This window comes from Aotus nancymaae, unplaced genomic scaffold (assembly GCF_030222135.1).
Source record: "Aotus nancymaae isolate 86718 unplaced genomic scaffold, 86718_ANA_hifiasm-v0.15.2.pri h1tg000018l, whole genome shotgun sequence".
NCBI lineage: Eukaryota > Metazoa > Chordata > Mammalia > Primates > Aotidae > Aotus > Aotus nancymaae.
The window spans coordinates 16,685,815-16,698,267 of record NW_026988430.1 but is presented as its reverse complement, the minus strand read 5'-3'; the positions used below and the strand labels follow the sequence as shown (position 1 = coordinate 16,698,267).

At 41.3% G+C, this 12,453-nt stretch overlaps 1 protein-coding gene across 1 annotated transcript in view; it reads left to right on the top strand.

Moving 5' to 3' along the window:
• Positions 1-12,453, top strand: part of CFAP52 (cilia and flagella associated protein 52) — a 68,251-nt gene that overhangs the window by 41,128 nt on the left and 14,670 nt on the right. The window contains exon 9 of the mRNA XM_064378316.1: positions 8,615-8,763. Within this exon, the coding sequence (XP_064234386.1) occupies positions 8,615-8,763 (149 nt within the window). The remainder of the gene's footprint in view (positions 1-8,614; positions 8,764-12,453) is intronic.

Genomic DNA, 12,453 nt, shown 5'->3' with positions numbered 1-12,453 from the left:
CCACCCTGGTAAAGCAATAGAACATTTTTATCATCCCCCAAACACCCCTTCCAATCACTACCTTCATCTTCCTACTTAAAGATAATCACTACCTGAACTTCTAGCCTCATAGATTAGTTTTACCTGCTTTCGAACTTCATGTAAATAGAATATTTCAATACGTACTTTGGAGATCTTTTTTCTTCTCTGTGGAAGCTTTTTTTCCCCCAATGTTAACAATTTTTTTTATTGCATTTTAGGTTTGGGGGTACATGTGAAGAACATGCAAGATTGTTGCATAGGTGCATACATGGCAGTGTATGCACATGGCCTTCCTCCCCATCACCTATATCTGGCATTTCTCCCCATGGTATCTCTCCCCAACTCCCCACCCTCTGCTGTCCCTCCCCTATTTCCCCCCTACAGACCCCAGTGTGTGATGCTCCCCTCCCTGTGTCCATGTGTTCTCATTGTTCAACACCCACCTATGAGTGAGAACATGTAGTGTTTGATTTTCTGTTCTTGTGTCAGTTTGCTGAGAATGATGGTTTCCAGGTTCATCCATGTCCCTACAAAGGACATGAACTCATCATTTTTTATGGCTGCCTAGTATTCCATGGTGTATATGTGCCACATTTTCCCTGTCCAGTCTATCACTGATGGGCATTTGGGTTGGTTCCAAGTCTTTGCTATTGTAAACGGTGCTGCAATGAACATTCCTTTGCATGTGTCCTTATGGTAGAACGATTTATAATCCTTTGGATATATACCCAGTAATGGGATTGCTGGGTCAAATGGAATTTCTATGTCTAGGTCCTTGAGGAATCGCCACACTGTCTTCCACAATGGTTGAACTAATTTACACTCCCAGCAACAGTGTAAAAGTGTTCCTATTTCTCCACATCCTCTCCAGCATCTGTTGTCTCCAGATTTTTTTTTTCTTTTTTTTGAGACTGAGTTTTGCTCTTGTTACCCAGGCTGGAGTGCAATGGCGTGATCTCGGCTCACCGCAACCTCTGCCTCCTGGGTTTAGGCAATTCTCCTGCCTCAGCCTCCTGAGTAGCTGGGACTACAGGCACGGGCCACCACGCTCAGCTAATTTTTTGTATTTTTAGTAGAGACGGGGTTTCACCATGTTGACCAGGATGGTCTTGATCTCTTGACCTCGTGATCCACCTACCTCGGCCTCCCAAAGTGCTGGGATTACAGGCATGAGCTACCGCGCCCGGCCATGTCTCTAGATTTTTTAATGATCACCATTCTAACTGGCATGAGGTGGTATCACAATGTAGTTTTGATTTGCATTTCTCTAATGACCAATGATGATGAGCATTTTTTCATATGTTTGTTGGCCTCATGTATGTCGTCTTTTGTAAAGTATCTGTTCATATCCTTCGCCCACTTTTGAATGCGCTTCTTTGTTTTTTTCTTGTAAATCTGTTTTAGTTCTTTGTAGATTCTGGATACCAGCCCTTTGTCAGATGGGTAGATTGCAAAAATTTTTTCCCATTCTGTTGATTGCTGATTCACTCTAATGACGGTTTCTTTTGCTGTGCAGAAGCTGTGGAGTTTGATTAGGTCCCATTTGTCTATTTTGGCTTTTGTTGCCAATGCTTTTGGTGTTTTGGTCATGAAGTCCTTGCCTACGCCTATGTCCTGAATGGTTTTGCCTAGATTTTCTTCTAGGGTTTTTATGGTGTTAGGTCTTATGTTTAAGTCTTTAATCCATCTGGAGTTAATTTTAGTGTAAGGTGTCAGGAAGGGGTCCAGTTTCTGCTTTCTCTACATGGCTAGCCAGTTTTCCCAACACCATTTATTAAACAGGGACTCCTTTCCCCATTGCTTGTTTTTGTCAGGTTTGTCAAAGATTGGGTGATGTAGATGTGTGGTGTTGCCTCCAAGGCCTCTGTTCCATTGGTCTATATCTCTGTTTTGGTACCAGTACCATACTGTTTTGATTACTGTAGCCTTGTAGTATAGTTTGAAGTCTGGTAGTGTGATGCCTCCTGCTTTTTTTTTTTTTTTTTTTTTTTTTTGCTTAGAATTGACTTGGCTATGTGGGCTCTCTTTTGGTTCCATATGAAGTTTAAGGTGGTTTTTTTCCAGTTCTGTGAAGAAGGTCATTGGTAGCTTGATGGGTATAGCATTGAATCTGTAAATTACTTTTGGGCAGTATGGCCATTTTCACAATATTGATTCTTCCTAACCATGAACATGGAATGTTTCTCCATCTCTTTGTGTCCTCTCTTATTTTGTTGAGCAGTGGTTTGTAGTTCTCCTTGAAGAGGTCCTTTACGTTCCTTGTTAGTTGTATTCCTAGGTATTTTATTCTCTTTGTAGCAATTGTGAATGGCAGTTCGTTCTTGATTTGGCTCTCTTTAAGTCTGTTATTGGTGTATAGGAATGCTTGTGATTTTTGCACATTGATTTTGTATCCTGAGACTTTGCTGAAGTTGCTTATCAGTTTAAGGAGATTTTGGGCTGAGACGATGGGGTCTTCTAGATATACAATCATGTCATCTGCAAATACAGACAGTTTGACTTCCTGTTTTTCTATCTGAATATCCTTTATTTCTTCTTCTTGCCTGATTGCTCTGGCTTGTGGAAGCTTTTAGTGTAGTTGGTGTCATACAGATCTTCTCTTTATTGATTTTTAGCCAACTTGTATTATCAGTTACTCAGAGAAATGTTAAAGTCTCAGGCAATGAATGTAGAGTTCCACCTTTATTTCTCACAGTTTTTGTTTCATATATCTTAAAGCTCTATTATTAGGTATTGTTAATTATTTGTTATATTGTTCTGCTCTATTGACATTTTTATTAAAGTGTTCCTCTTTGTCTCTAGTAATTCCCTTTGATTTGAATTGTCTTTGTATAATTTTAATGTACTCATTACAGCTTTCTTAGGCTTACTCTTAGCATGATTTATCTTTTTTTAACCCTTTTATTTTTCCATGTGTCTTTATATTTAAAGTACATCTCACTGGGCACAGTGGCTCATGCCTATAATCCCAGCACTTTGGGAGGCCAAGGTGGGTGGATCACCTGAGGTCAGGAGTTCGAGACCAGCCTAGCCAAGTGGTAAAACCCTGTTTCTACTTAAATATAAAATTAGCCAGGTGTGGTGGTGAGTGCCTGTAGTCCCAGCTACTCAGGAGGCTGAGGCAGGAGAATCACTTGAACCTGGGAGGTGGAGGTTACAGTGAGCCGAGATTGCACCATTGCACTGCAGCTTGGGCAACAAGCGTGAAACTCCATCTCAAAATAAATAAATAAATAAATAAATAAAAATAAATAAATAAATAAATAAATAAAATTAGAAGAACATCTCTTGAAACAGCATATACTTGGTTTTTCTTTTCTATCCAGTCTGAAAATCTCTGCTTTTATCTGGAATGTTTAATTTATTTACATTTAATGTAATCTTTCATATCTTTGTATTAAATCTTTATATAAATTCCATCAATGCAATATTATAATTTTTGCTTTAAAGAATCATAAACATTTTCAAGAAATTAAGAGAAGAAAAAATTTTAAGTGTCTCTGTGCTTACTTACATATTTGATTATTTCTGAGGGTCTTCATTCTTTCTTATATAGCTAAGTTGCCATCTGTTATCTTTTTCCTCCAAACTAAAGAACTTTGTTCAGCTTTTTTTTTTTTTTTTTTGAGACAGAGTTTCACTTTGTTACCCAGAATGGAGTGGAATGGCTATTCACAGGCATGATCATGGCACACTGCAGCCTACACTCCTGGTCTCAAGTGATCCTCCTTCCTCCTGAAGAGCTGTGACTACAGGTGCATGCCATTTGGCCTGGCTCATTTAACATCTTTTTAAGAGTATAAGCCTCTGGTGAAGAACTATCTCAGTTTTTGTTTATCTGGAACTTTCTTTAGCCTTTATTTGTGAAGAAAGTTTCACTGGTTATAGAATTCTTGCCTGATTGTTTTCTATTTATTCATTAGTTTGAATACATCATTCAAGACTTTCTAATGAGAAGTCATTCTGTATTCTTGTGATTTTCCTCTTTGTAATATGTCATTTTTCTGTTTACTTTTCAAGATTTTTTCTTTGCTTTTGTCTTTCGTCAGTTTGACTGTGATCTGTTTTTCTCTTTTTGTTTATCCTTCTTAGGGTTTGTTAAACTTTTTGAATCTATAAGCTGATATTTTCCACCAAATTGAGAAGTTTTCCAGCCATTGTTCCTTAAGAATTTTTACCTTTTCTTATTTCTGTTCTCCTGAGATTCAAATTATCTGTGTTTAGTAATTTGAGATTTTCCCACAGACCTTTAGGCTGTTCATTTTTCTTCAATCTTTTTTCTCTCTCTTTTTTAAAATTATGTAATTTCTATTAAATCTACCTTCCAGTTTACAGATTTTTTACCATTGCCAATTTGTCATTGAACCCACCTAGTAAATTTATTTTAGTTATTATACTTCTTACCTATAGAAAAATATATAATTTCTATAAGGTATGTAATTATAATACCACATATATAGTTTCTAGTTCTCTGTTCATATTACCTATCTGTTCACTTATTGATATGATAGTTTCCTTTAATATTTTGAATGTATTTTTAAATAGCTGCTTTAAAGTTTTTGTCTGCTAATCGAATACCTGGGTCTACTTGGAGTCTGTTGCTTCTAACTGCCTTTTTTCTGAGTTGCATTTTCCTACTTCTTTGCATGTTTGATAATTTTTCATTGAAAACTTGGTATTATATAGAATACATTATAGCAACTCTGTTCTCTAAAGATTGTTGGCATGGACTCAAACTGCAAATTTTACCTTCCCATAGTATGCATTAGCTGTTATTCTTGTGACTTCCCACTGCTGCTCTTTTAGCCTGGCCTTAGGTTATTCTGTGGACTTACATTATTTGGCAGTCACCCAAGGGTTTATGCAGAGATAAAGCTTATCTTTCCATGATTTTCTTTATTTTAGTGACTTCTCCCTATTTTCCAAATATTCTGCTAATCTGAAGTTCTGACATTTAAAGCCTGCAAGATTCAGCTTCCTGCCATCCAAGCTGAGCTCAGTTGGGGAATATATTCAGTTAAAAAAGCAGACTAGCAAAAAACAATCAAAAAACCTCTCAGATTGACCCCGTGTAGCTGTCTTTAAAAGTAGAATCCTAAAAAAAAAATCAATTAAAAAAAAAACAAAACGGTAGAATCCTTCCTGGCCTCTGTCTACTTGTTCTTCCTCTTGGTATTCCCCTTATACATGTATAATTCAGCTTTTCAGCAGAGATTCGGGCAGTGTTTATAATCAGAATTTACATCTTACTCTTGTGGTTGTGGTTCCCTTGCCACTAGGATATCCCCCCTTTAAATTCCAACCGATTTTCTAGCCCTTAACTTGTTTTCTCTAGCATTGTTAGCTGGTAAAGCTATGGGTTTTCTGCCACCTTTTTCTACAGTCACCATAGCTCTGGGAGTTGGAGGCTCCCACATGTGAGAAAGCCACATGCTAACAATTCTTAACCCTTTCCAGAGGCATTCTAGAAGAGCAAACTCTTTTTGATTTCTATGTACTTTTAGAAGTTTTTTGTGTCATTAGGATTTTTGTGATTATCGTTAATTCATCCAGATTTTCTAATTGTTATTTGTGAGAAAATTTGTGTAACCAGTTCAGTGTTCCAGCCTTATAAGTTGTACTCTGCTTATGCTTTTGAGCTCAGTTTTTCTCTACAGGTCTTATCTGACTGATGTCTATGTATCCTCAATGTTTCTGGCTTATGTGATGATACTCTTTCCTGCTTTCTTGTATTGTTAAGGGGAAAATTATGTACATCTATAGTTATATCTCTATCTATAAATATCTTCATTTCATGAGATTTTAGGTGGAAGAGAGCACATGGGCCTGGTACCTCATCATGATCCAATCAATTGGGTTCTTTCTAGAACTTAACTTAGACCCTAAACTAAGAACAGTCTACCACTTGAATGGTTCATTTTTAACTAGGCTTGATGTCAAGGAAGTGGATAGGCCATCAAGGGTAGAGAGTTTGGAAGAAAGTTAGTTCGATCTTTCTCTTTCTTTTCTTTTCTTTCCTTCCTTCCTTCTTCCCTCCCTCCCTCCCTCCCTCTCTTCTTTTACTCCCTCCCTCCCTCCCTTCTTCTTCTTCTCTCTTTCTCTCTTTCTTTCTTTCTTTTTTGAGATGGAGTTTTGTTCCTGGAGTGCAATGGCACAATCTTGGCTCAATGCAACCTCTGCCTCCCGGGTTCAAGCGATCCTCCTGCCTCAGCCTCCCAAGTAGCTGGGACTACAGGCACACACCACCATGCCCAGTTAATTTTTGTATTTTTAGTAGAGACAGGGTTTTGCCATGTTGGCCAGGCTGGTCTCAAACTCCTGACCTCGGGTGATATGCTTACCTTGGCCCTCTCAAAATGCTGGGATTACAGGTGTGAGCCACCTCAGCTGGCCTGGAAAGTTCTTTAGGTGGCATTCATTTCGTGATATTTGATTTTCATGAATGGTTCATGAGTACACCTGTTTAAATGCTTACTTCCCTCAGAGGAGGAGCTCATTCACTGAAGGCATTATCTAATATAAAAATCTCTAATTTTAAATAAATATTCACATTCTAATGTTGACTTGGTTTGATTTATGTTAATCAAGACTGTCTGGCAAGAAGCCCCATCACATCTGCTGTCTCATTCCAGCACTTACTCCTTCTAACTAACTCGTCCATCCTCATGATCTTAACACTGAGCCCCAACATTAAATGTGTGGAAGGGATCCACTTATTTTTCTCTTTTAATTTTGGGAGTAGGTCTTAAAATAAGAGAAAAGGACTTTTTTTTTTGAAATGTGTTTATGAAAAAATGTAGACATTGCTTGAGATGTACTGAAATCTAAAAATTAGCTTCGGTCTCCACAGAGACAAGCTGGAAATTTATACTTATAAACCAAATGGTCCTTATTGGACCCAAGGATTACTCCTTCTTATTCAAATTGGAATAATCTGTAATCTTTTGACATACTGGTAATTTACATTGTATTTACAGGTTGCCTTTTCTTTTTTTTTTTTTGAGCCTGACAGACCATAGAAGGGTTTTGGGTTATCTGCAAACATGAATTCTGATGCCACTGTCTTTTTCTTTTTGAAAATTTTAATAAGATTGTTTACTTGGCTGGGCATGGTGGCTCATGCCTATAATCCCACCACTTTGGGAGGCTAAGGCGGGTGAATCACCTGAGGTCAGGAGTTTGAGACTAGTCTGGCCAACATGGTGAAACCCTGTCTCTACTGAAAATACAAAAAATTAGCTGGGTGCTGTGGTGCATGCCTGTAGTCCCAGATACTTGGGAGGCTGAAGCAGGAGAATCACTTGAACACTGGAGGTAGAGGTTGCAATGAGCCGAGTTCAGACCATTGCACTCCAGTCTGGGCAACAGAGCGAGACTCCACCTCAAAAATAAAAAAATAAATAAAAATTTAGAAAAAGATTGTCTACTTTTCAGGAAAAAGTTTGTTTATTCTCTTTTAATACAAGTACTCCAAGGGTGTACTTATCTCAAGAAATAATATAGGTGTCTACTGATCTCCAAACTCAAGTAATATACATTAAATATGTACAGCTTTTTGTTTGTCAATCATACCTCAATAAAGTGTTTTTATCTTTTTTCATTTTATTTTTAAAGACAAGTTCTCTTGTCTTACTCTGTCATCCAGGCTGGAGTGCAGTGGCACAATCATAGCTCAATGCAGTCTCCGACCCCTGGGCTCAAGAGATCTTCCTTCCTCAGCCTCCCAAGAAACTAGGACCATAGGCATGCATTGCTACGCCCAGCTAATTTTTATATATTTTTATTTTTTGTGGAGGCAGGGTCTCATTATGCTGCCCAGGCTGGTCTTGAACTCCTAGTCTCAAGTGATCCTCCCTCCTTGACCTCCCAAAGTGCTGGGATTATAGGTGTGAGCCACCACACTGGGTCTCAATAAAGTAGTTTTACGGAAAAGAGAAATGTTACTTACTATCCTCCAGTCTACCAAGACTTTGAAAGAGTTTTTAAATTGACTTACTCTTTTTGAGCAACTTTGTCCCAACCCTTCCTAAAGAGAAAGGACTACAAAAGGTGGTCCACAGATGATCTGAGGGCATTAAATGCCATTTTACACAAGATGTAGCAAACGGTCTGTAAGACAATCATCAAGCCTTCAGATAATAAGAGAAATCCTTCCTTATATTCTTTTGTTGTTGTTGTTTGTTTGTTTGTTTTTTTGTTTTTGTTGTTCAGAGACAAAAGTCTTGCTCTGTCCCCCAGGCTGGAGTGCAGTGGTGCAATCTTGGCTCACTGCAACCTCCGCCTCCCAGGTTCAAGCAATTCTCCTGACTCAGCCTCCTGAGTAGCTGGGACTACAGGCACACACCATCACTCCCAGCTAATTTTTGTATTTTTAGTAGAAACGGGGTTTCACTATGTTGGCCAGTCTGGTATCGAACTCCTGACCTCAGGTGATCCGCTCGCCTCAGCCTCCCAAGATGCTGGGATTACAGGTGTAAGCCACCGCGCCTGGCCCTTTCCTATATTCTTGTGAAACACATTTTGGTGTCAAATACCCATCTGGGAAACCGCGTCTTTGATGGTTGCATCCCTTCTCTTGATGGCTTCCTTGCAGTGGCACCGCTGAGCTATTTGCAACCTGTGCCAAGAAAGACATCAGGGTGTGGCACACGTCGTCCAACAGGGAGCTGCTGCGGATCACCGTGCCCAACATGACGTGCCATGGCATCGACTTCATGAAGGACGGCAAGAGCATCATTTCAGGTAAAGTCCACATGTCAAGGTCTGGCTTGGGGCTCTAGCCGTGGTTTTGATTCTTGTCACTCTCCTTCTATACTAGTCTCTACACGTGGATAACCTAGAACAGCCTCCCACTGTCCACCCCCTCCTTGCTTCTAATCTAGCCTCTCTTTGGAGTTTCCTTCCAGCTGGGAGACTTTCTGAGCTAGGAAGGACCAAATAGCAATTTCTCCTCTCCCACATTGCTGCATATAGCGTGCATCTTTCTCTCTAGTAGGAAAATTTAGAAATTCAATTTTGAAAAGGATTTTGTGGCCTCAGTGAGGACAGGACCCTCATATGAGAACCCTTTTTGTTGTATAAGAGATAAAAACCTGACTCAAACAAAGTGATGCCTCAAAGGGAATGTATTTTTAACTCCATTTATTATTTTATGCCAAAGTCATTTAGCATAAATTATAGGCAGCATGATATTCCACCTCTAAAGACTTCAGTATGTATCTCTAAAAATATTTTCCTTTAAAACAGTAATTTCTTAGTGCTGTCTTATGCCTAATCTATTGGCTAATCTCCCCAGTGCTCAGGAAGTACCTATACTGGTTCACATCAATGAAAAGTTCAGTGGCTCTTTAGGGACAGCTATTAAAATGGTCACCCCCACTTTTTTTTTCTTTCTTTCTTTTTGAGACGGAGTTTTGCTCTTGTTGCCCAAGCTGGAGTGCAGTGGCGTGATCTCAGCTCACTGCAACCTCTGCCTCTTGGGTTCAAGCGATTCTCTTGCCTCAGCCTCCCTAGTAGCTGGGATTACAGGCACCCGCCACCATGCCTGGCCAATTTTTTTGCATTTTTAGTAAAAATGGGGTTTCACCATGTTGGCCAGGCTGGTCTCGAATTCTTGACCTCAGGTGATCCTCCTGCCTCAGCCTCCCAAAGGGCTGGGATTACAGGCGTGAGCCATCATGCCCGGCCCTCACCGTTCTTTTCTTGGCCCTGACTCCTCCTTGTTAGTCCCCACCCGACCCTACGCATGTCATCTCCACATGGTACTGCCAGGAGCTCTGGGCCTACCTTACACCCAGAGCGAACACAGCTCAGGTTAGAAATTTTGGAGTCATCACTGCCTCTCCCTTTTCTCTTATGCCCATATCCACATCCCCTGATGACTCTCATTTCAAAGTACATCCAAGGTCCGTCCCTTCTGATCACCTCCACCCTTATCCTAGCCAGCATCATCTCTCCCCAGATTGCTCTAGAAGCTTGCTACCAGGTCTCCTTGCTTCTCTTCTCACCCAGCATACTTTCCCACAGTCTGTTCTCAACACAGAAGTCTGTTTTAAAATGTAAGTCAGGGCCTGGTGTGGTGGCTCATGCCTGTAATCCCAGTACTTTGAGAGGCCGAGGCATGAGCCACCATACCTGGCCCTGACTTACCTAGCTGGGGTTACAGGCATGTGCCACATGCCCAGCTAATTTTTGTAATTTTTTTTTTGAGTAGAGATGAGGTTTTGCCCGAGGTCAGGAGTTCGAGAACAGCCTGACCAATATGGTGAAACCCTATCTCTACTAAAAATACAAAAATTAGCCAGGTGTGGTGGTGGGCGTCTGTAATCCCAGCTACCCAGGAGGCTGAGACAGGAGAATTGCTTGAACTCGAGAGGTGGAGGTTGCAGTGAGCTGAGATCACACCACTGCACTCCAGCCTGGGCAACAGAGCCAGAATCCATCTCAAATTAAAAGAAAAACGTAAGTCAGAATATGCTATATTTAGGGCTCGAAGGTCTTTTACCCTCTAAGAGTAAATGACAAAATTCACTCCATCACCTACAAGGCTCCATGTGACTTTCTCTCCTCCTTCACGTTCACCTTCTTACCTGGAGCTCTTCCTCTTACCACTCACCCCTTCTGGCCACACTTTCTTCTTGCTGTTCCTCAAACACACTGGGAATAGACAGAGCCTTTGCCCTGCCTCTTCTATCTGCCTGAAATATTCTTTCCCCAGATACCCCTAAGGCTCACCCCCTCATCCCCTCACTTCCTCAAATCTTTGCTGAAATGGGATCTACCGTTAGCATTCTATTTTAAATTGCTAAGGTCAAGAGGTGACATTAAAGCTTATGAGAGGGTGCCAGCCACCTGAAGACCTGGGGGGAAAACATACCAGGCAGAGGGAACAGAAAGCGCAAAGGCCCTGAGGTGGGAGATCACTTGGTGTATTTGAGAAAATGCAAGAGGACCAGTGTGCCTGGAGCTTAGTGGGTACAGTTGGATTAGGGGTTCAGGGAGCACTAGTGGAAGAAGTTGAAAGAGGTGGGTGGTAGGGGTACAAATACTAGTTACAGTGGAGAATAAAGGAGTTTGGACTGGATTTTAATTCTAAGTGCAGCGGGAAAAGGTTTTGGAAGGTTTTTTTTTTTTTTTTTTTTTTTTGAGATGTAGTCTTGCTCTGTTGCTCAGGCTGGGAGTGCAGGTGGTGTGATCTCCGTTCACTGCAACCACCAGCCTTCCGGGTTCAAGTGATTCTCCTGTGTCAGCCTCCTGAGTAGCTGGGATTACAGGCATCCACAACCATACCCAGCTAATTTTTGTAATTTTTTTTTAGTAGAGAGGGGTCTTGCCATGTTGGCCAGGCTGGTCTCCAACTCCTGTCCTCAAGTAATCTGCCCGCTTTGGCCTCCCAAAGTGCTGGGATTACAGGCGTGAGGCACTGCACCCAGCCCCCACTTTTTATTCTTTCTTTTTTTTTTTTTTTGAGACAGGGTCTCGCTCTATTGCCCAGGCTGGAGTGTGGTGGAACACTCTTGGCTCACTGCAACCTCTACCTCCCAGATTTAAGAATCCTCCCACTTCAGCCTCCCGAGTAGCTGGGACTATAGGTGCATGTCACCACGCGTGGCAATTTTTTTATTTTTTATTTTTTTTGTAGAGATGGGGTCTTGCCATGTTCTCCAGGCTGGTCTTGTGCTCCTAAACTGAAGTGATCCACCCACCCTGGCCTCCCAAAGTGTTGGGATTATAGATGTGAGCCCCCCCTTTTTTTAAAATAAAAAAGGAAGTCCTTGATCAAGAAGTTGATGTAGTTTTTAAAAGGCCAGCCTGACCCCTGTATGAATAACTGGTTGTAAGCAAGAGTGACAGCAAGCGTAAGCTGTTATAATAATCCGGAGAGAGATGGTGGGGCCTTGGACGAGGGAGGTACCAGTGGAACCGTTGCGAGGTGGTCAGATTTGGATGTTTTTAAACAGTAGAGCTGGTGAAACCTGCTGATGGACTGGATGTTGGATTGAGTTGGGTGGATGGAATTGAGAGTAATCAAGGAAGACAAGGCTCTTGGCTTGGGCAACTGGATGGGTGGTGGCAACTTCTACTGAGATGGGAAAGATAGTGGAAGGTGGAGGAGGAGCATTCCATTGAAAGATTGGGGTAGGTGGGGGTAGATGGGATGAGAGCAATTATTTGAATATGTTAGCTTATATATCCCAGGCACACTATCATCTAGCTAGTTGAGTGTACAAGTCTTGCAGCTCCTGGGAGAGGTGGGAGTGGGCCTCCCTCCTTTCTCCTCTCCTTATCCTCCCGCACCTGGCATGGGATGCACCTGTAGGCAGGTTCAGCCAAGACAAACCACTCCTTTCCCCCAGCCAGGTGTGACCAGTGTGGGGCATGAGGGGAAAGGGACCTATGATGACAGGCATTCAGCTGAGCTGGCCTCTTCCC